General features: G+C 43.1%; 2 protein-coding genes across 2 annotated transcripts in view; one reads left to right on the top strand and one right to left on the bottom strand.

The window, feature by feature from the left end:
- Positions 1 to 23,321, bottom strand: part of SLC9C2 (solute carrier family 9 member C2 (putative)) — a 272,343-nt gene that overhangs the window by 104,759 nt on the left and 144,263 nt on the right. Inside the window, exons 29-30 of the mRNA XM_049715795.1 lie at positions 20,780 to 20,965; positions 19,169 to 19,253 (exon numbers count right to left, since the gene is read on the bottom strand). Coding sequence (XP_049571752.1) covers positions 19,169 to 19,253; positions 20,780 to 20,965 — 271 coding nt within the window. The remainder of the gene's footprint in view (positions 1 to 19,168; positions 19,254 to 20,779; positions 20,966 to 23,321) is intronic.
- On the top strand, positions 581 to 12,075 carry PRDX6 (peroxiredoxin 6). Its single transcript, XM_004269769.3, has 5 exons — positions 581 to 824; positions 4,657 to 4,813; positions 8,147 to 8,293; positions 9,281 to 9,427; positions 10,747 to 12,075. Exons 1-5 carry the CDS (start codon positions 730 to 732, stop codon positions 10,873 to 10,875), a joined length of 675 nt encoding a protein of 224 aa, XP_004269817.1. The 5' UTR covers positions 581 to 729; the 3' UTR covers positions 10,876 to 12,075.

Genomic DNA, 23,321 nt, shown 5'->3' with positions numbered 1-23,321 from the left:
ATGGGTGCTGGAATTTTTGCTGCAACAAAAAAGCCACTTCCTCTGACGCAAGGTGCCCCACATGCTTGGGTCTTGCCACATCCTTTGATACAGAAATCAGGATGGCTAGGCTGGCTGGGGCGCTCAGGATGCCAGACGCTCACACTAACAGAGCGGGGAGTGCAGGGGTCGCCAGAACCCTCTGCCAGGAGTCGGCCGTGAGTGGGTGTGCAGGAAGGTAGCAGCGGATTCGTGCGGCTCCTCAGGGCGGCTGTCCGCCTTGGGGCTCCCATTCCTACTGCGTTCCGCTTCCTTTACTTCCAAAGCCCAGAACGCACCCCCAAGCCTCCAAACGGCGACGTCACTGAGTTCCCTGTCACGTGAGGAGAGAATGATAGTGTCCACAGGCTCCCGGCAGGGCAGAGGGCTGGCGAGGTGCCGGACCCGGCACAGGGCCGTCCTTCCCTAGCCCAGTCCCAGACTCCCGCCGGTTCCGGACTCTCGCTCCCGCCCACGCCAGCCGCGGCCCCGCCCACCCCGCCCACGGCCTGGCCCCGCCCCTTGTCCCGCCCATCGCTCCCGCCGCGACTCCGTCTATCTAGGCTTTCCTTTGGTCCCGCCCACCCCCGCCCCTCCCGTCCCGCCCCTGGAAGCCCCATTTATTCCGCCTCCCAGCACACACGCCGGAACCAGCCAGCTGGTGGTTGTCGCCGTTGCGCCTAGTCGTCCTTCCGTGTCATCGCTGCCGCCATGCCCGGAGGGCTCCTTCTCGGGGACAAGGCTCCCAACTTCGAGGCCAATACTACCATCGGCCGCATCCGTTTCCACGACTATCTGGGAGACTCGTAAGTGGCCACCTCTTCACCCTACCCTGACCTCGGGTTACGCCCGGACTCAGGGGTGCCTTCCCTTGTTTCTCCCTTCCGTCCTCCTCACCGCTCAGCCCCCTGCTCGCCGCCCGCCTCCTCCCTGCACCAGTTCCTGCACGTGCCTCTCGTTGTGTGGCCTCTGCCCCGCGGCGGCCGAGCGCTGCTGGCTGGCCCCGACCCTCCGGCCCGCCCTCCGCCGGCCATTGGATCCTCTCTCGCCTTCCGTCCCCCGCGTGGCTGGGCCGGCTCCGGAGTGAGGAAGGGGGAGGGGAACAAAATTGGGACCGCGCAGGTCCCGGGTTCGGGAGGCCGGTGCGGAGGAGAGCTCGTCTGTTTGCCTCTGTTTGGTAAACTGTGCAAGTAGTATGGTCCAGCCGAAGGCCGGAGGGGGCAGGGGCCGGGCAGCATCGGCGGTCAGTTCCCCGGTACTCGTGCCCAGGGTCGCACCTCCTCCCTCCCTCCGTTCTGGAATTTGCTCCCTGGGGAAGGTTGGTGTCCAAAGCCAGAGTCAGAGGACACTGCTACTGGCTGAAGGTTCAGGAAGGGCCCAGCGTGTTATGTGAGGGTTCTACTTGCTGCAGTGGTATTTGCAGTCTTCTCAGCACAAAAAAATTTGAAACCACCAGGTGCCAGATAGTGGCTGAAAGACTTTTTGCCCAGAACCTCCCCCAGCTGCTAGAATGTGATTTGATAACAGCTTTGGGAGGAACCCAGAACACTCTGTATGTGTGTGTGTCCTTCATTCCAGAACTTGCAACACCTTGAGGGAAGGGCTTTCTGAGGTTGTTCAGTTGCAGTGGCCATGGATAGCCAAGCACCTGGACACCCGTACCTCCCCCTTTGAGACCCTTTTGTTTCACTGCAGAGTGCCTCTCACTGCCCCTTCCCCCTTCTGCCTTGCTTCCAGCCTCAGGTAGACTTGCCAAATTGGTGACCCATGATCTAGCCTGGCAATCATACCTTTATGACTAGGAGTATATTGGCGTTACTGTGGTTGTACAGCTCCTGAATCAGCAAACTTTAAGTTGATTAGATTTAATGTGAAACATCCCAGATGTGTCTAGTTACATTATAGTTCTGGAGTTCCAGTGGCCCCACTACACTGTGGTCTAAGGTGTTAGAATTCCTTCTTGCTTTGTATCCCTTTTATATACAGTGTCCAGGTACATATATTACAGACAGAGGGTGCAGTTTAGGAGATTAATCAAGGATTGGACAGGCCTGTGCAGAGCACCTGGGAGAGATTCTTATACCTTAGGCCTAACCAACCCCTTACAGCCCCTTAAATCCATTTTCCAGCTACTGATTAAGGGAAGAGCTAAGTTTTTTGCAAGAGAGGACTAGGCTAGAGAAAGGATGAGAAATGGAACATTCAGGCAATAAAGGCAGGGAAAGAATTCAGAAATACAGACTATGCCCAGTCTCATACTCAGAATTTAGGTATTAGTATTTCTCCAAAACTCGATGGGATTTTCAGATAATGTTCCTTCCCATTCCTGCCTACAGCCCTCACCCTCATAAAACAAAATTTTCCCAGAACTCTTAGGTTGCAAATAAATATTAATATAAAGCATATTTACTGTAGCAATAGTTACAAATGATGTCACTATTTAAGTTAACCCTATTTGTTTGGGACTTTTTTGTTGTCATTTATTGTCCTCGATCTATCTTAATTTGACTAAAAGTGGTACCTTCTCAGGGAGCCATAAGTAGGAAGATGAGAAAACTATCTGCATCTAAACAAAAATATACAAGTCTGCCTTGGGTCAGGCATGGGATAGTACTATTTCCTGCCCTACCCCGAAAATAAGTTTGAGCCCTTTATATCATTGTAATACATGGATTTTTGCCTAATATAATTTTTCCAAACTCCATTCTTAATGTGATTTCAATTCATACTATCAATTTTTGATCCAGGTGTGTTCTGGAGAAAATTAAAATAATTTCAAACGTTACAGGTTCTACCCTGCCCCTGACAACTGGAAACAACTAAGGGGTTTGGGTGCTGCATTTAGTGAGTTTATTGAGCCCAGTCACTGTTTCTGTATGTGTGGGGTATAAGCAGCTTCTTCACAGTACATCTTCACCAAACAAAACATGGGTTTTCCCTGGGTTTTCTGGGGCTTAGTGAGTGGGGACCCCTCCCTTAAATGAAGAAACCTTTTTTGTCTTTTGAAAATGAGGAAAAAGGAAAGGGGTTAATGTAATTGTATTCCTCTGAAGAGCAGCAGTAGGGAGACTTAGAGGAGAGGCAGGCCACAGTAAGACATTCCCAGAGTTTATCCTGTTCCTAGCCATGTGGCAAACTAGAGTTTTGGCTTCTGGGAGAGGGGAGGATGTGAAGTGGCCTCAAACGAGTTCCTTAACATGATTCAGCAATACAGTCTCCTGATTCACAATGGAAAGAGAATGCCTGATTTTTCTAATTAATCACCTCTTTAACAATACAGGAAGAAGTGCCCTGCTCATTTTTTCTCAAGTTCTGGAGACTTTCCTTAAGTCTCATCTGACCCTTAAACAGATCCTTTACCACAGACTCTAAGGCCTACATTTTACTCATAGCTAGCTTATTTCAAAACATACTTAATGTCTTATTGCCCTTTATCAAAAGTAAACATGCCACACCCCTCCACAATCTTAAAAATATTACCCCTCTCTTCCCAGTCTTGCCATAGGGCCATCCATCCTTTTTGTAAGAAGGTCTTTTCCTTTCCTGAAACCTTGGGAGTTGAGTGGCAAATGTAGCCGGGAATTAGGTACCTTGTCTCTGCTTTCTTCTTTGTGCTTCAGAAAACTTGGCAATCTTTAGGGAAGTCAGCTTGGCTTCTAGGCTAGAGTTAGTCATCTACTAGTTTAGGATCCTGCTTTAATGTTGTTAAGTCAACAGGAGTGTGGAAACTGTGTGTTAGGTTTTCCTTTTCAGTCGAAAGAGTAGTTTCTGTTGCCCAGGAGAAGGAAACAGTACTCCAAAGTTCTTGGTGACTTTTAGCTTGAAATGTGCTTAAAACTTACACGAATTTAACCTTAGGCAATGATGATTTAGATATTAGTATTTCCCTAAGAATCTGTAGTTGTAGAAATCGACATTGGAGGCTATCATTTTCTACCCACTTGGTCTAACGCAAAAAGAATAATAAACTGCAAATGAAGAGATAGGTAAAACTCTTAAAATGCTGTTGTTTGGTCAGGGTACAAATACTGGGTGTCCTATTTAGCAGGTTAGATCAGTAAACTAGTTTTACAGAAGTTTTTATATCTGTTCACTTCAAAGAACCAGCTGTCAGCTTTAATTTTACATATAAATAGAGGATAGAAGCCTATTTATTTCAGATTACATAATCTGTTTATTATTGTAGTCAGGCATTGGTCTAGATTCAGGGCATATTGGAACATCCATTACTGGAGGTGAATGTCAGCATATCTGTGCTTAGAAAAAAATGTAGAAAGAGTAAAAAGAAAAAAAAATTATTTCAATAAGTACTTGGTTTGAGTAGCACAGATTTTATTAGCTGAAAAGGACTCAGGGTGGCTCTAGAGTTATTAAAGGAGGCAGCATCCTTATAGTCTTTTTAAATATTTATCATGTTGAATTTCATATCTTTGATTGAATTGGGCTTTAAACATAGGCTTTTCTGGAGATAAGAAGATCAAAAAGCATTCCTCAACAGAAAAGTTTAACAGTGATGTCTTCATAAGCACTCATTTGAAAAAGAAAGTCATTTTTGATCTAGGATTTGTGATTTTTCATTGTACGTGATGCTGGTGATAATCTATTCATTCAACTGTGACCTTCTTTTCCTTCATTCAGATGGGGCATTCTCTTCTCCCACCCTCGGGACTTTACCCCAGTGTGTACCACGGAGCTTGGCAGAGCAGCAAAGCTGGCACCAGAATTTGCCAAGAGGAACGTTAAGATGATTGCCCTTTCAATAGACAGTGTTGAAGACCATCTTGCCTGGAGCAAGGTACAGTGCCCGTTGGCATATGCTTTGAGGTTACAGATTAAGCTATAAATTTTATAGAGTAGCTTGGTTTTTTGAGGTGAAGGTACAAGTAAGGCTCAGATTCAGCCTTCACTGATTATTTGAAAGTCTGACTTGGACTGCACAGTGACCTCCACCTTGCTAAATCCAGTGGTCAGTTCTCAGCCCCCTTCTTTCTTGGCTTCCAGGACACCACTTCTCTAGCTGTTCCTGCTCATGTGCGGCATGAGCTTCCTCATCTCCCGGCTCCTAATACTGAATATATGCTGGAGTTGCCCTGGACTCACTTCTTGGACGTCTTCTCTTTTTATCTACATTCTTCACCTTGGTAAACTCATCCACCCACATCTCTATGCTATGATTCCCAAATTTCCATCTCTAGGCCAGACTCTGCTGGCTTCCAGATTGGTGAAACCACCGCCTACAGCATCTCCCCTGGGATGTCCTATCACCTCAAATCCAGCATGTCTAAAATGGGACTCCTGTTCTTAATCCCGGGGGTCTTACTCATCTCAGCTAATGGCATCTGTATTTTTGTAGTTGCTCAGGCCAAAAATCCAGGAGTCATCCTTAATTCCTCTGGTGTTTTCACTTCACATGTCTGATTCATCAGCTAACTTGCCTGCTCTACCTTCAGAATATATCCAGAATCCTGTTTGGAAGACTCTTTCCCCAGGGATCTTTGTGGCTTGCCCTCACGCCTTTCAAGTCTCAACTCAAATGATACCCATTAAGGCCACCCTTGGCCTCCTTATCTAAAATTATAACTCCCCTCTGTACTCCCCATCCTCCCCTGATTTGTCTCCTTAGCACTTGTCACCGTCTAAAATACTCTGCACATTGCTGATTTCGTTTGTTTGTTTCTCCCCACCAGAGTGGAGGCTCAGCAGGGCAGACTCCTGTTTCGTGCACTGCTGGAACAGTGCTCAGTACTCAGGACCTCCTAGGCAGGCAGGCAGTCTGTATTTGTCAAATGAATGAACTGAAGGACCTGTGTTCTCCCAACAAAAGGATTTACTTGGATAGTAAATGTGGTGGTCTAGATTTAACTTGAGAACATTTTAATGACTTTGCTACAGTGTCTACTAAATAATGATAGGGAACTTTCAAAGGATGCTTACTGTGCACTAGGCACTATGTCGAGCACTTGACATGAAACTGAATATACGATGTAGTACTGACTTGTGAGCTGGCCACCTGGGCCTGCATCCCATGCCACTTTATACCAGTTAATTCTAAGTGTCTGAGATTAGAAGAATCATGTATAGGAGAAAAGGGAAGGCATTTCTCTTTCTTGAGGTGGATTGTTTTCATTCCTTACACTTGGCTGTGAATGGTCATTGGCATTTCCACAGTATCTCACAGGCAGTTTCTCGTTAGTTTCTGGGAGCAGCCCTGTAGGGGAGGTATATGGTTCCTGCTCCCAGCTTTTCAGATGAGAGTACTTTTTTCACCCAGGCAGTTGGAAGGACACACTAAAGACTTCCCTGCAAGAAAATGGTGGCAGTGGGATTTGAACCCCAAACTAATATTCTCTTTGATACTAGATGATAGAGAGTAGGAATTTGCTTGATTTTAGGATAAAGCCAAAGCATATTGTTCTTTGCTTTTCATGGGTGTAATGTAATGCCTATCATGCAAATGGCAGGGTTGAGAATTACTGCAGAGCAATCATTGCAAGTACAGGTGGCTGAAGGAAGAGTTTATAGCCAATTATATAATACCCTTCAAAGTATAGGAACACACCCAGGTTCATTTTCACTGGTGAGCTTGTGCCTTAGAATTTTCAAAATTGTGATTGCATTAAATAGGAAATAAGTCCCAACTTTCAGAAGCAGTGTCCAAACTTTGACACACAACTGGTTACGTAGGAAACCTCAAGGTGCCTCTAGTATGAAACCATATTGATTATTTTAGCTGTGGCGACCTGATAGACCGCCAGTGACGGCAGAAGGGAAGTTAAGCTAATAAAATTAAGAAACATGTTAAAATTTGTTGTTATCCATTTCAAAGTTCATGAATGCCACTTTTATCCTATGGCATCTTTGTTGAGAAATCCACAAAGGTTCATATCTGCTATGCCATCAACTCCTGTTTTACTTTCAACGCTCCACATAATAAATCGACCTTATTCCAGCTTTAACGCCTCTTTTTCACTACTTCCTAAAACTCTACCCAGATAAATTCCTCTTTCGCCAGTCAACAGTTTATGCTCAGACTTGCCTACATGTTTCAGTAATATTGCTCCCCCTCCCTGGAATGCCTTCTCTTGCCCTGTGAAAATCTTATCCACCCTGCAAAGGCCCAGGAAAAAGTCATATGCCTTTCTTGAAGTCTCTCCTAACTCCAGCAGTCTTACAAATGGGGATGCTGGTGTACTTCAGCATTTGCCATTTACATATTACCGTCTTGCGTTTGTTGCTACTTCTTACGGAAATCATCCAACTAAATTAGAAGTTCCTTTAAAGGCAGGAACCGTGTCTTCCTCATTTGCATCCCACACGTACTTACCATAATGCTTAGCCCACCTTAAGTGCAATGTCAACACCAGATCAAATAACGAAGCTAGATTTTTTTTTTTCCCCAAAAACTTCCCAGAATAGAAAAATGGATGAAGTTTTTAACTAGGGGAGGAAGGGATAGAGAGTGGAAGCAAGTACATTATTGTCCTTTAGTTCAGACTTGGAATGCTTTGTTTTTATGTGGATTTCACCCTAGTGTAAATTCACCTCTGCCTTTTCACACATTTTTACCTTTGACTTGTCCTTGAAGTGAATATTCAACTCTCCATTCTTGTGTTTGCTTTAAGTTTTGTGTTTTCTTTTCATGTCTTAATATCTTTGTTACAGTAGCTTAATGTCTGAGTCAGGGTGCTTTTGAGGCAGGGGCCAGATCTATAAAATTATCTTTGCATGTGCTTTAATTTCTGGATGTGAACTCATTGCTACTGATGGTTTTTATAGTATTTGGGTACGGATAGGTAGCCTGGATTGAAGTCTAACTCTATATTATTCAACTTTTAAAGAGTTTAATGCTGCTTTCTCAGAGCAGTAAACGCATGCTGAATTTTAAGAGACTTGGGCATGAGAAGGCTCTAGGTTATAACCTAAGTACTACACCCTACCGTTATTCCTGTCAATGAGCAACTGGGATGAGGAGTGTTCATTCATTAATTTTCTTATTAAAATTGCTTAGAGAAATTATGATGATTATGGTCCTCTCTTCCCTGTCTTACAAGACAATGACTGTTAACTGATTGAATTCAGAGGATATGCCTGGTTTAGTTTCCTCTTTTCTCTCTCCCCTGTGTTTCAGGATATCAATGCTTACAATGGTGATGAGCCCACAGAAAAGTTACCTTTTCCCATCATTGATGATAAGAATCGGGACCTTGCCATCCAGTTGGGCATGCTGGACCCAGCAGAGAAGGACGAAAAGGGCATGCCTGTAACAGCTCGTGTGGTGAGTTGTATACATCCATTACATAGTCATTGCGACTGACCAGGCTACATATGTCCAAGTAAATGCTTGGACCGACTAAAGGAAATGGGGGACTATGTCCAATTAGGATATAAGTGTCCTGGTGGCACTCTCACTTCTTATCTAAATGCTGGTACAAAGTAAAATTTTTCAGCTAAACTTTTAAACTGCTTAATTCACAGCTTTTGAAAATACATAAAAATAGTTATCCTAGGGCTTCCCTGGTGGCGCAGTGGTTGAGAGTCCGCCTGCCAATGCGGGGGACACGAGTTCGTGCCCCGGTCTGGGAAGATCCCACATGCTGCGGAGCGGCTGGGCCCATGAGCCATGGCCGCTGGGCCTGCATGTCCGGAGCCTGTGCTCTGCAATGGGAGAGGCCACAGCAGTGAGAGAGAGGCCCGCATACCACCAAAAAAAAAAAAAAAAAAAAAAAAAATAGTTATCCTAGGATGTCACCTAAAATTGAGAAATCTTTTTCTGTAGTCCTCCTGACAGCCCACTCTTTAAGGCGGTGGGTCATAGCCTTCTTCGTAAGGCATCCCTGGTTTTGAATTCTTATTTGTTCTGTCCTTACCCACTAGGGAACAAACTTATTCCCACATCTGCAAAAATATACAACAATTTGAGGACCAGGATCAACTCCCATTAGTATTATTTTTATGATAATCTTCTGTAGTTAACATAGCACCTTCCTGAGGCCTTTCCTGGATTCAGTTCGCAAATCAGTGTTTCTTGCTGAGACAGCCAGAGCCAAATATAATTTCCTTCAAGTTTAGAAATATAACGTGGAGAAGAAAATCATGTCTACTCCAGCCACCCGGTTTGTTTGGTGTATCTTTCTAGATATTTGCAGATTTCTGTTGTTGTTTTGTTTTGAACATTTTTAATGACTTAAGAGCCTTCTGAGAGGCTTTAGTATCAAAAACATTCAAAGAGTTCTTCCTGTTTATGTGTCTATGTGCTTTGCAGGTATTTGTTTTTGGTCCTGATAAGAAGCTAAAACTGTCCATCCTCTACCCGGCTACCACTGGCAGGAACTTTGATGAGATTCTCCGAGTAATTATCTCTCTGCAGCTGACAGCAGAAAAGAGGGTTGCCACCCCAGTTGATTGGAAGGTAAAGATGTTAAAAGGGCAGATACCCAGCTTGCCTGGAAGGCCTGTGGGGCCAGTCTCTCAGTGGCTACCTCCAGGGTCAGTGTTACGTGGGGCTCTTGTTTCTGGCATGCAAGTACACCGGGAGGGCTTTTCCTCCTGGCTGAGTTTAAGATTTGCTGAGAGGCCATTTTCAGGGTCTTTAACCCCTTTTATACAAACTCCCTGTATTTCTAACTTTTACATTATTTGGACAAATTAATTGGTCAGAATCATTCCTTTTCCTAGTAAAAGGATTTTTTAAAAAACCTTTAACTCTTCCCTGATGGCAAAATATTTATAACAGAACCTAGACTGGCCACTTAAGTCGTGGGTATAAACCTATGTGGTGTATTAATGTCTTGAAACATTTCATTTCTCTTAAGCTTCAGTCTTTTAAACCTATGTAGAATTCTCTGAAACCTGTTCATGAACTTTTAATCTCTAAGATTCCTGACATATGTAGGACATGGATAATATCACAAGACTGTCTTAACATTGCTACATTTTTTTAATATGCTAACCTGAACACCTGGTTTTGTTATTTTGTTTCTTCTGACAGGCAAACCATTTATATTCTGTTTCCATTCTTTGACCATACGTTTATTGAGCGCAGACAGTAGACACTGGGATGCAGCAATGAACAATCAGTGTAAAGTCCCTGCCCTCATAGAACTTAAATTCCAGTTGGTAGAGACAAACAATAAACAAGTTTATAGTATATTAGGTAACGATAAGTGCGACAGAGAGTAATCAAGGAGAGGTGGGGAGAAGGGGAGCACAGGTGGGAGGGTTGGTTTTATATTTGGCTGTCAAGAAAGGCCCTTCTCTGAAGGGACCTTTGGGAAGGGCGTGAAAGAAGTGAGAGACCAAGTCACGCATATTTAGGAGGGAAGAGCACGGCAGGCTTGAAGGAACAGCTAAGAAGCTCTTCTAATAGTGAGCTTGGCATGTTCAAGGAATAGGAGAGCCACCGTGCTGGAAAAGCAGCAGCAGGAGGTGGGGGGAGAGGCCGGGGATGGGGGAGGAAGCCGGATTCAGTCACGTAGGGCAATGATAAGGACTTAGGTGGCAAGCCATTACTAGATTTAAAACAGGACTATTTCTTGTTAAGGTGGGGAAATACTTCCCTTCCCAAAGTGTCAAAGATCAACTTGCGAAAACAAAATTCCTCAGAGGGGATAGAGCAAAGGAGATTTGATTATTCTCATCAGCAACTGTAGCTACTTTTCTGAAGTTAATTATTGCCTTTAGCCTTCACTATAAGATTGAATTTCACCATTCACAATGTCTTTTCAATAGAATGGAGACAGCGTGATGGTTCTTCCAACCATCCCTGAAGAGGAAGCCAAAAAAATTTTCCCTAAAGGAGTCTTCACCAAAGAGCTCCCATCTGGCAAGAAATACCTCCGCTACACCCCCCAGCCATAGGCTGGCTCTCCACGGAGTTGGTGCTGGAGCTGCTCACTGAGCACCGTGAGCCAGAGGATGCCAGCTGCCCATCATGTTTTCCTGCAGCAGTACCATAAAAACATCCTGGTGTGATCACAGCCAAGGTCTTTAGGTTGCTATACTACTGGCTTATTAAATGAAAATGGCACTACAAATTCCTTGGGATTCTTTGCTCTGTGCCTTTAGCAGCATTCTCTTCTGTTCATATATCTTAACATTCTCTGCTGACTCTCTTTGAAATCTGAGGCTCATCTTGTTGGATCTCTGCAGGGTTTATGACCAACAAGGTGGTATCAGTTTATGGTTGAAAAAGCCTGCTTTGCTCCATCATAGAATGAGTATCAGGTTTTTTCAGCTGTTCTAATCAAATCCTCTCTTCTGTTACCCATTTTGGGAAGGAATAGAACTTGGGGTTCAGCTTCCTCTGTACATATCTACATATGTAACCTAAGAACTGAGTAACCCAGATGTTCTTCAATATTTCATGTTTTGATCACAACTGGGGGCAAAACCTTTTCAATTCTGTAATTTTCCAGTAGATAACTGAAGGATGAGCAGGGGGAAGGAATCTTTAAGTATTTTGCTATCAAGAAAATTTTTCAATAAATTTCTATTGAAAGTGGGAAGCTACAGAAAAGGTTCCACTTGCCTGCCAGGGAGGTGTACCAGAGGCATGAGCAACACGACAGTGCCAGGTGCCTTTCAGAGTATTTCTGGATGTCAGTTGGCTCTACGATGAAGTGCACATGAAAGGGCACACCTTGGGAAGAGGGGAGAGGGTGACTGAAAATGTTTTATTATAGATTTATTCTTGCAGTGGGGGAGGGGGACTATTTTCTGAATTTTACTTCTTAGTGATCAGCAAGTAAATCCTTTGTTAAAACGTGATCAGAAAATTCTGTTGTCACATTTTCAAGTACTAGTTCGGACTCATGTCCTGAGGGCAAATGTTTCCTTGCTAGATTTGACATGCTTTTCTCCAAAGACAGACACATAAAATTTCATATAATGAAAATGGAGGAGCGGCTGATGAAGATGTGATTCCAGGGACTTCCCTGGTGGTCCAGTGGTTAAGACTCCGCGCTTCCACTGCAGGGGGCACGGGTTTGATCCCGGGTCGGGGAACCAAGATCTCACGTGCTGCCCAGTGCGGCCAAAAATAAAGTAAAATAAAATGTGTTTCCTTTGCTTTGTAAAACAAAATAGAAAAGAAAATGTATTCCACCCCATCTCTTGGCCTACTTTGCTCCTTCATGTTACTTGCCTGGGTCCTGTGGAATTTGTGACCCCCACTACAAAGAACTCTCCTAACCTGATACCTTAAAGGGATTCCTAGATTTAAGAATATGAATCTTGAGGATAATGGGACATCTTTTGCTTTTCTGGAAAGAGCGCTAAGTAAGTATTCTGAACTCATAGTCTCTCAGACTTATTATGCTGTGCTAAGTCCTAGGTTTAGAAGGAAGTGTCCCATACCTGGTATAGTCTCTTGCGTGTAGCCCTGTATACTTTTACTGAGTATAATAATGTAAAAGCTGATCCCTGGTGCCATGTTTTAGAGAAGTCAGTAAGCTTTTAGTTTCCTTGATTTCTGCTCATGTAAAATTTGGGTGACACTAAGAAGGTTGAGAAGGAAGGTGAAAATTCCAAGTTACATATCCTGGTGAATGCTGGTCTGAAAGAGACTTAAAGGACTGGCATCTTGCTGTCATCTCTTATCCAAGTCACTATATGTTTTGGCCTTAAAGAACTAAGACTATCTGGTTCTCCTTAGCACATCTCTTCTGAACTAATCCCTGAATCCTCGCATTCTGTCACCTCCCTAACTGTGAGGTTCCGCACTGCTGTCTTCCCTTGGCTATTTGCCTTCTTCAGCCCTTGTCTCTCGGAGAGTCTCGCCTCAACTTTCTTTTATGGTGACAATTCAAAGTGTAAGTCTCCAACATTAATTATTCAAACTTGAGTCTTATCTTTACTGATCGATGGAACATTGGCCATTGAATTTATAAATTCAAAATCAAATTATCAGTTCTTCCCCCAATAAATCTATTGCCCCTTTTATCACTCACTCAGGCACCCGAACTTTGGTGGGCTATATCTACTCGACCCACATAGGTGCTGCCACTGTGAAAACGCTGAAAAGCTCAAGGAAAAGGGAGGTCATGTACCCGCAAAATGATCTCTGGTTCTATCATGAAGCAGCCATGAAGCCATAAGACTGTGAAAGTATTCTTCTCCAAATATAAAATGTTACATAATGAATATGCATTGCCATAGTATAGTATAGTATATTCTTAATATACTATGGGGCTTGGAGAGGAGAGTTCCCCTTTCCAGGATTGTTGCTCTGTTTTCATAGGGAGAACAGATTTAATAAATCCGAAGATTTATTAACTGTAAGTGAATTATACAGCCACTGTGGCTATGAGAGAAGCATAGGAATTTGAGAGGCAGTCCACCATGTGCCTTCTCAGACAATCAGCAAATGTTCTGGCTAGAAGAGATGGTCATCTAAGATTAGCAAAGTGATCAACTTGAGGCTCCTGTGTGGTCTTGCCAGAAGTCTGACCTCCCCTCCAACCTCTACCCTAAGGGTAGGAATATGCATTAAGAAGCTCAGGAAAGGGTAAGGAGCCAGAATGGCTGTGTCTAAAGGGCCAAGTCAAGATGCCAATTGGATGCAGTGAACTGGCACAGTGATTTACTCCATTTGACCCCTCCACTTTGGGGCAATGCAAATTGAGGAAGTACAGCTTTGATTCAAGCTTAAAGGGTGCATTAACTAGTTAAGAGGTCATTGCCACCTTCTCAGTGATTGGTTCAGAAATGGGCATTGAGACACAAATAGAAGACCAACAGAGCTTCTGCAAGAATTCTTTCTCACACGAGAGCTACTGGGAGGCATTTTTCTCTCTCACACTGAATATGGACAAGAAAACATTAAACTGCTGCTGGCAGCCATGTTACAGCCTGGGAGCAGGGATCCAGCCATAGAATGAGGCTGTAAAGGTCAACAGCCAAGTGGAGAGAAAGAAAAACATCTGATTCTTTATGATCTTCACTGAATCTGCCAACTGTGAACCTGTCCTACCTCTGGACTTCTATTACATGAAATAATAAATAACCTTAGTGTTTAAGCTTTTTTGAGTTGGGTTTTCTGGTACCTGAGGCCAAAAGCATCCTAACTGATATGCATGGAATGAAGTATCCTCTAGCTGTTTCAAATACATGGCAGTGTGCCTCCTAAGCAAGATTGTAGAGCAGACATCTGTTTTCTGCTACTTCTTTATCCCCCACCTTAGGCATCTCAAGCTTCAGTATGCATTAAATCACATGAGGAATGGGTTAAAATGTGCAGGCCAGGGGCCTACCCCCAGAGATGGATTCTACAGATGGCCAGAAGTTCTTCATCTGTAACAACCCTATACCAGGTATGGGATTGTGATGCAGAGTACAGCAGACACTGCAGTTCACCCAATATCCATTTCCCCTTATTCTTTACAAAAAATACCCAGATTGTATTAATGGTGGCAAGTTGAGGTGCCAGTTAAAATTCATCTTAAGATGACAGATCAGTGTGGTCATGTGATAGTGCTGGCCTGGGATGGGGTCCCTTCCTGACTAAAAGGCAAAGCCTAATAAAGAGAAAGCACCTTGCCTCACTGAAAAGCAAATGGGATGCCCAAGTTACAGATGTCATTTTGCCACCCTGAGGATAAAAGTCACAGGCCAAGGATGAAGGAGAAGGAGGCTACAAGGAGACTGGGTCTGTGATAACTTCCTTAAACAGCCAGGCAGTCCTGTGGGTCTGTAATGTGCAGCCACACCTGACATTTGTTGACACACAGGTGCTCCGCAGGCCACTCTGAGAAATACTGCCCTATTCTAGGTATCCAGAACGTTCGTAAAAGGCTTGACTTTTTCTCTTATGTTTCCTTCTATTCTTCTATTATGGTTTTCCCTGGAGTAGAGAATCATTACTATTTTTTTGTAACTCTTTATTTTATACTGGAGTAGATTCTTTTAAAATCTTGTTGAAATGAAAAGGAATAATAGATTCTAAGTAAACAATCAGATCATAAAATTCTATTTTATTTGACTTTTTAAAATAAAATGAAAAGTGATATCAAACAGTACTATGCAATGTAAGATTGTTAACTTCTCCTAAACTGTGCTTTCAATAACTAAAGTTATGGAACCTATTCCGTTTTTCAATATTTACTAAATTGGGGACGGGGGAAATAATTTTACTCTGAAAAACATTAGGGAGGCACTAATTGTAGCAATATCACAAATCAAAATTATAGGTCCTATGCTTTAGATAGTAGTATGTTAATTGTACAGTGCTTTTGATAACTCCTGCTCTATTATAACTTGCTCTCAGCTGGATGCAGGATTTCATTTGCTAGGCCATAAGCTTTAGGATATCTTATATTATCCTGAGGAATTGTGAACATCTTAAATATAATGCAACTACTTAGAATTAGAGCTTTTGCAGCAGTCCATCAATTGCTTGTAAAATAAATGCAACAGTAAATTGTTTTAGCAACTTCTAAGTAAACTCCTTGCCAGACAATCTTTCAGCACTTGAGTCAGGATATTAGCTCGGTCTTTAACCTGACTCCAGGTATCACATAAGTGCCATTAACGTCCTTTTCTAAAATGGTATCCAGTTTCCAACTATAAAAGAAAGTCAAAAGTAAAATATTTGACTATGAGCATTTCAGAAAAAAACTTAAGTGCAATCAGAAAACTTACTGAAAAGTTTCCATTATCTGGAACACTCCCTTTAAAACATCTTACATATTAAGGACTTTGAGTAAGTACATGTGCAACTCTATACCATCAAACATCATCTTGTAAAGAGAGATACATTAATTCAATTAGAGTAGTGTATCAAAGGCGCACTTAAAGAGCAATGTTAGGAGAGTTGAATTCCAGTTAACTTTGTGACTGAGTGCAAGGGAAGCTGGAGACTTCTTTCCTAAATTGGAATGAGCATTTTTTTAATAATGGGGCCTGGAAAAGACAGTGGCAAGTGAGGAGCCAAATCACTAGACTCCCAGTGAGGTTCCCCATTTGTGAAATAGGGTCCCTTTAAGAAAGGAGAGGATGGCCGAGGAAGACCACCTAAAAAGATTTAAATTGCTTTGTTTAAAGGAACAAAGAACTGTCAGTTTGGTCAATGCCACTGTCCTTCCCCCAACAAACACTGCAAACCACCGTGATTGTCATAAATAATAGTGGCAGGACCAGAATTTCTATTAGGAGGGTCTTAGGGTGGCTATCTGGTTGGGGATGTGATGGGCCAAGGGACTTCTCATGAAGCTGCCTTTACACAGCACATCACTTTTCCTTAGAAGACGTGTATTTGGAGTGACTTGGCAACTGGGGGAGGAAGGGTGCTGAAGGCCCCTGAAGCCCATTCTTGGCACCGTTGCTGCTACCTGGCCTACTTCTGCATTTGCCTATCGCCTATTGCTCTGTCAGAGCTGTCTTCTCCTCCACCCCACTCAGCAGTGGGCTCTGGCCCAAGGGAACTCTGTTAGGGGCCTTCACAGAGACACCCCCCACCCTTGCAGGCTACCCTTCTCCCCACCAGATTTGCCTCTACCAGCCCTCTCCCTCCCCAACTCTAGGCCTGGCTTCCAGCACTTCTCAGACTTTTCTAAATTAGCTCTGATTGCTGAGGAAACTAGGAAAAAATGTCAGGGCAACACATAAGTGACTCTCCATAATAAAATGTCTTGTTTCATCTTAAATTCACACAAATTTGTCATCCTACTCCATAGTGTGTTTGTTTCAATATAAAATATTTTAAGTAACCTAACAGCAAAATGAGTTAACTTCTCCCTTTGAAAGACTGTCAAATAAAATTGATACCCTAGGAAGATGCCCGTGATCTACCTGTGCACCACCCCACCCCCACCCCCACCCCCACCCCCCACCCCCGCCAGAGAGACCCACACATCCATGGGAATGCGCACTCCAAAGAGAGAAGCACCCATATTTACATACTAATGTCTAACTAATGTCTAACTATTACATACTAAATGTCTAACTAATGTGTATGGTGAATGGCCCTCCCCATCCTTAATCCCAGATAGCCCTACTTTTGAACTAAATATCAGGGGGGAAGGGAGTTAGGAGGGGGGAAATTGGGAGGGGGGGCTAGGGCAAAATTACAGTTTTCAAAAATATTCTATAATTTTAATTGTTAAGTAATTCAGGTGAACTTTAATCCCAATTTTCCCATATTAACGAGCTGCCATTTTTCTCACCACCTACATGTTGCTACTTGACTTTACAATTTATTTTCGCTGTGTAGTTTAATATTCACAGTAAGAAAAATCTAATCAAAGTGTCAAGTTTATTACCTCATTTTTTCTCTTCCAGTGATAGTCTCTCTTGGTCATTCCAAGACCGGTGTTGACTGAGCCAATCCAAATAAATGCATTAAACAGAAAAACTGAATTAGGAATTTAAGAGTATAGGTAGCAGGAGGATATTTTGAAATTTCAACTTACTTTCTCCCTGTAAGTGTCGCCTTTCTCTTCTCCCCTTTCAAACAGGCTTTTTACTTTTTTCCCTCAAGGACATTTGTTACTAGGCTCCCAAAAGTCCAATACAAGGGCTGGCAAACCCAAATGAGAAGAGGCAGGTCACACAAACAAAATGGTTTGGATATAACACAAGAGCGAGTGGACTGAGGCAAACCGTAGAGCATCTGCTTCCCCTGTAGGAGCCAGAGGTGCTCAGCTCTGTCTGATTGTTGCCACACATAGATATGAGGACCGAGGGTTGGCAGACTTTCTGATTTTTTTTTCAAGAAAAGCTCAAAATCTGGATTTTTTTAAATGTGAAATTTCTGGATGTTTACATATTTGACAATTTTAAAAGAAAACATGTATGTGGGCCAAATCCAGTGTACTGGCTGGATCAAGTCCATGGGCCTACCATTTGTGACTTTCCTCCCAAACACATCGTGGAATGCAGAGTGATATATATTTCCCTCACTCTAAAATAGCCCTCAGGGTGCCCTAAGGGGGCTGACATTAGACCCTGAGCTCCCAGCCTTGCCATACACTCCTGTGCCCCAAGAGTGCTGGGGAAGTAGCAAAGTGGCAGACCTAAAGACACTGTGAAGGCTGGGGTGATGGTCACCTCAGTGTTAGCCAACTTGGACAGGAGACCCAGGAGCAGAGGGAGCTCCCAATATCATGGTGCTGCGTATGACCCCCAGAACAGGGCATGCAAAGTGAGCTGTAAGAATGTCTGAGGTTGAATTTGCTTCTAGGGGAGAAGTGAAATTACTTCTTGAATATCTCTCCTCCTGACAAGGGCAGAGGCCTTGTTCGCTCACTCACCAACTAGTGCTTTGCACAGTGCCCAGCAGCATACTGTGGGGCTGCATTTTATAAGAATTATGCAAATGAGTAACACTGAGATGTAAACTATTGATAAAATGTGCCCTTTATGCACACAATTTGAAATCACGTAACCACCTCCCCCACAAATTAACAATTCATTAAGAATGCCTGGGCTAGCAGGTTACATGAATTGTAAGCACTGGGATGGTGCTAATTAGAGGAGCAAATCAAGGTTGATTGTGTTTTCAAGCTGGGGTAGCTGGGAAAATGGTGACACTAGGCTTGGTAAGGCAGGATGCTGAGCACTGAGTGAAAGATCTCGAATGTATTTTCCCTACAGCAAGGCCTTCCTATCTAGTCTTCTTTATAGTATGCTTAGCACCATGATATAAGCAATTGGGTACTAATATGCATTTAGTGACAATAATTACTTAGTGACTATCAAAGTGCACCTCAAAGCAAGTCACCTGAATTGTGGCTATGACCGTGGCTTTCAATGAGCATGGGTCAGATTCTATATTCCCTTTGGTCGTTGAGAGAAAACCGGCTCCCACACCTGGGCCTGCTGTGTGAGTCTATCCCCTCCCCATTCCTGCTCTGCCCCCAACAGCACTACGGGGCTCCAGCCTACAGGATCAGAGTACAAGGTAGAAGCTGCTGTCCTCCCACAAGGTTGTGGAGGGAAAGGCACGAGAGAGAGTAAGAGCCACCTGGATTTCAGTGTCTGGAAGTCTCCGATATGTGACCTCCCAGAAGCAATGTGGCAGCCAGGGAGGGCCCAAGAATGGAGATGGATGATAAACCCACACAACACCCTCAAAGCATTTTCTTAGAATATCAATCTTACATGTAACAAAATTCCTTCTCAGTGGTTTTCTTACCACTAAAGGGCTACCCCTTACCCATGACCTTGGCATTATTATTATTTTCGGCAGGCGCAGGTGCTTGGATAACCAGCAGCTTGCTTAAATCTGAAGTTCCCTCCACCTAAAGGAGAAAAGTCAAAATTAGTCAAAAGAGCATTCTTTGATCTCTAAGATGGCTGCTTCCTAACCTTTCCAAAGAATATAAGAAATAAGCCAAAGCCTAGAACTCAGCCTCCAACCTAAGCGCTATCTTTCTCATTTCAAATCCTCTTTAACCTTGTTTCAAAAAGTCTTGGACCAGGAGGTTATCTTTTGGATATTTGTAAACATCAGAAAAGAAATTTCTACACCTTACTTGGAACGAATTTGGAAAATGGAATCCCCAGCATACACTGAGTTACTTTTATTCCGACACTGACATTCAAGGGCTCAGGGCCCAGCCTTCCCAGATAGGAAAAAGAGCTCTCTTCCTCAAGCTTTTGCCCCATGTGCCACAGAATCTGCCCTCCCAGAATGCAAGGAGCATACATAAGTAACAATTATAACTATCGATAATTTCTAGATATTATCACATATTATCTCATTGAATCCCCACAAGAACCTTATGAGACGACTGCTGCTATTATCCTCATCTTACTAAGAGGAAACTGAGGGTCAGAAGGCACCTTTCCTCCGCTCACACACCTAGTGGGCACAGGTGTCAGGTTTTAAATCCAAGTATGCCTGACTCCTAACTCTAGTGTCTTAAACTAAACTGTGGGATTGCTCCCACTGTTCCCCACCCCTTGTTTCAAAGCTAAATTTTCATTTTCTGTTTAAAAAAAACATTTAAATTACCTTCACCCTCTGAATTGTTGAGAGGTTGACAAAATAAGAACGTTGGTTAGGAAAGTGGTAAATGCACTTTTTAGGAGATTTACCAACTTTTCCAGGACGTAAAATTTCATTAAATTAGTGAACGTTCCCAGCCTGAACAAGCAGAAAGGGTCTCTCCCAAACTTTTTACCAGATGAAAGAGATGTCAGCTCTTTTCATGGCCTCTTGGTCCTCCTCATTCTTGGGCTCTGTCCTCACATCACTCCTGTGGTCCGACAGCATGGCTTGGCCCAGTAGGGACCTGACTTCTACTCTTCCCATCCCCTGTTATGTCCCAGGTGTTCACACTTCCCCCTTCCTTACAGAGGCGTGGAATGATGAGGCCCAGGGCCCTCTGTCAAGTTGTGCCCCTAGCCCCTAATGTGTCAGCAAAGTGACATGGCCCCAATGCATCTCCCTTCTTATCAGCCAGCGCAGATAACTTCCAGAGCCATGCTAGCAAGCAGTGTCATTGCCCTGGCGTGAACTAGGAAAAGTGTACCCCGTCCTTCCTCTGTGGACGCACAGCCCATGCCAGGACAAACAGCTTGGCAAGTAGAGAGCAGGCAGATTCCTGCCCCCCTTGTCCCTCAGTGACACTCTTGTGCGGGGCACAACTTGTACAACAGTACACAGAAGCCCTGGGTACATTTCGACTGTTTTGTTAAGGGCAGGTGAGAACTATAGGGTCTTTCTAGGTTAAATTTCCCTTTAAGGTGGTTGGTTGAGTTTTAAAGTCACTTATGGGGCACAATGAAAAGCAAATGACTCTTTAGAAATGATCCTCCTTACCTGTTCACAGGTTTTAGGTAAAATGCAAGGTGCAAGATATGGTACCTCTGTCTTAGTATCAATAACACTGCCGTATACAAGAATAACGAATTTCATGTTCACATTATCAATAGTCATTTCGTTATAGCTTGATAAAGTCTCCACATATGCATGATTGAGGGCCACGCACTTCTGAAACTTTAAGTCCTAAAATAAAATGAGATTTTGTCCTATAAATCATACAAAATGACACACGGTATCAAGAAGAAAGCATATTCCACATGAAAAGATGCTCGACATCATTAACCATCAAGGAAATGGAAACCAGCTCACACTTATCAGAATGGCCATCATCAAAAAGACAACAAATAAGTGTTGGCAAGGATGTGGAGAAAAGGGAACCTTCGTGCACTGTTGCTGGGATTGTAAACTGGTGCAGCCACTATGGGAAATAGTAGGAGGTTCCTCAAAAAATTAATAAAACTACCATATGATCCAGCAATACCACTTCTGGGTATTTACCCAAAGAAAATAAAAACACTAATTTGAAAAGATATATGCACCCCTACGCTCACTGCAACATGATTTACAATAGCCAAGATATGGAAGCAACCTAAATGTCATTGATAGATGAATGGATAAAGAAGATGTGGTATATATATATATATACTGTTGGACTGTTGGACTGACCTCTAAGTCAGTATATATATATATATGGAATGAAATACTACTCCGTCATAAAAAAGAATGAAATCTTGCCATTTGCGACAACATGGATGAACCTAGAGCGAAGTGAAATAAGTCAGATAGAGAAAGACAAATACCATATGATCTCACTTACATGTGCAATCTAAAAAACACAACAAATGAACAAACAAAACAAAACAGAAAACGACTTAAAGATACAGAGAGCAAAATGGTGGTTGCCAGAGGGGAGGGGAGGTGGGAGGTTGGATAAAATAGGTGAAGAGGGGGCTTCCCTGGTGGCGCAGTGGCTGAGAGTCCGCCTGCCGATGCAGGGGACACGGGTTCGTGCCCCGGTCTGGGAAGATCCCACATGCAGCGGAGCGGCTGGGCCCGTGAGCCATGGCCACTGAGCCTGCGCGTCCAGAGCCTGTGCTCCGCAAGGGGAGAGGCCAGAACAGTGAGAGTCCCGCGTACCGCAAAAAAAAAAAATAATAATAATAATGACTAAAATAAATGAAAGATCAAAAGTTTAAAAAAAGAAGAAGAAAGCAAATTCACTGATTTAGCTGAGTTCTTTGAGGATGCCAAAGGGCAAATAGACCCTGGGGCCAACAGATAGAATTTATTTGGAGTTCAGAATGACTTCTGACAAGATTCTGAATTCAGAACTTTTATACTGACAAGATTCTGAATTCAGAGCTTTTATATTGCTACTGTTTAGTGGCCCTGAATGTGGTTGCCCAGCCCTGATTTATTTATAATCAGCCACAGCAGGGCAGTCAGCTATGCCTCTTGGATTTCTAGTCACACAAGAACCAGAGTCCTAAATATGCAGAGGTTTTATCTTGCAGTAAGCAAAGGTCCCACTTGACAAGGAAACAAACAAAACAAAACAAAACTTAAGCATACGCCAAGGCTCATAAACATAGATTTTAGAGCTAGAAGAGAGCTGTTATGGATTGAATTGTGTCCCTCCAAAATTTATATATTGAAGTCTTAAACCCCAGTACCTCAGAATGTTACCTTATTTGGAAATAGGGTCATTGCAGATGTAATTGTTTAAGATAAGATGAGGTCAAACTGCAACAGGGTGGACACCTAATCCAATATGACTGGTGCCCTTATGAAAAGGGGAAATTTGAACACAGACATACATACAAGGGGAACTCCATGTGAAGATGAAGACAGCTGTCTACAGGCCAAGGAGGGAGGCCTGGACTAGATTCTCCACCATAGCCCTCAGTAGGAACCAGTACTGCCAGGACCTTGATTTCAGATTTCTAGGCTTGAGAACTGTGAGACAATAAATTTCTGTCATTTAAGTCACCCAGTTTGCAGTACCTTGTGACAGAAGCCCCAGCAAACTAATATAGGAGCTTAGAGGTCAGTCCAACAGTAGTAATCTCTTGGACGGTGCCCTGACAGCGGCCATCAACTCATTCTGAACATTTCCAGCCACAGGAAGTACACAGCTACATGATTCAGCCCTCAGATCTTGGTCCCTGACATGCAAATCAAACACTTAATTGCTGAGGGCACCGGCATAGTTGGGGCACCAAAAACATAAGAAAATTAGCAAACTTATCTAGAATTTTACAACCAGAAAAATCTCGTAAAAAGCTATTTTGGTTTTTAAATGCATATAAAATTTGAATTGTGTGGTCTAGAGGAGGGTGTTCAGCATAATCTTGTTAGTCTTTGGGGGTTTTAAAAAGTCTTAATTGGTTAGTTCTTTAATGAAAAAAGACTAGAAGGAAATAAGCCAAAATGTTAAACAGAGATTTTCTGGGGAGTAAATTGGGGTAGACAATTATTATTATCTTCTTACATTTTGTAACTGTGTTTTTTAAATTTATATAATGAATATGTGTTGCTT

This window comes from Orcinus orca, chromosome 1 (assembly GCF_937001465.1).
Source record: "Orcinus orca chromosome 1, mOrcOrc1.1, whole genome shotgun sequence".
NCBI lineage: Eukaryota > Metazoa > Chordata > Mammalia > Artiodactyla > Delphinidae > Orcinus > Orcinus orca.
Note: the sequence above shows the minus strand (reverse complement) of the source record. Positions and strands in the feature narration are given on the sequence as shown.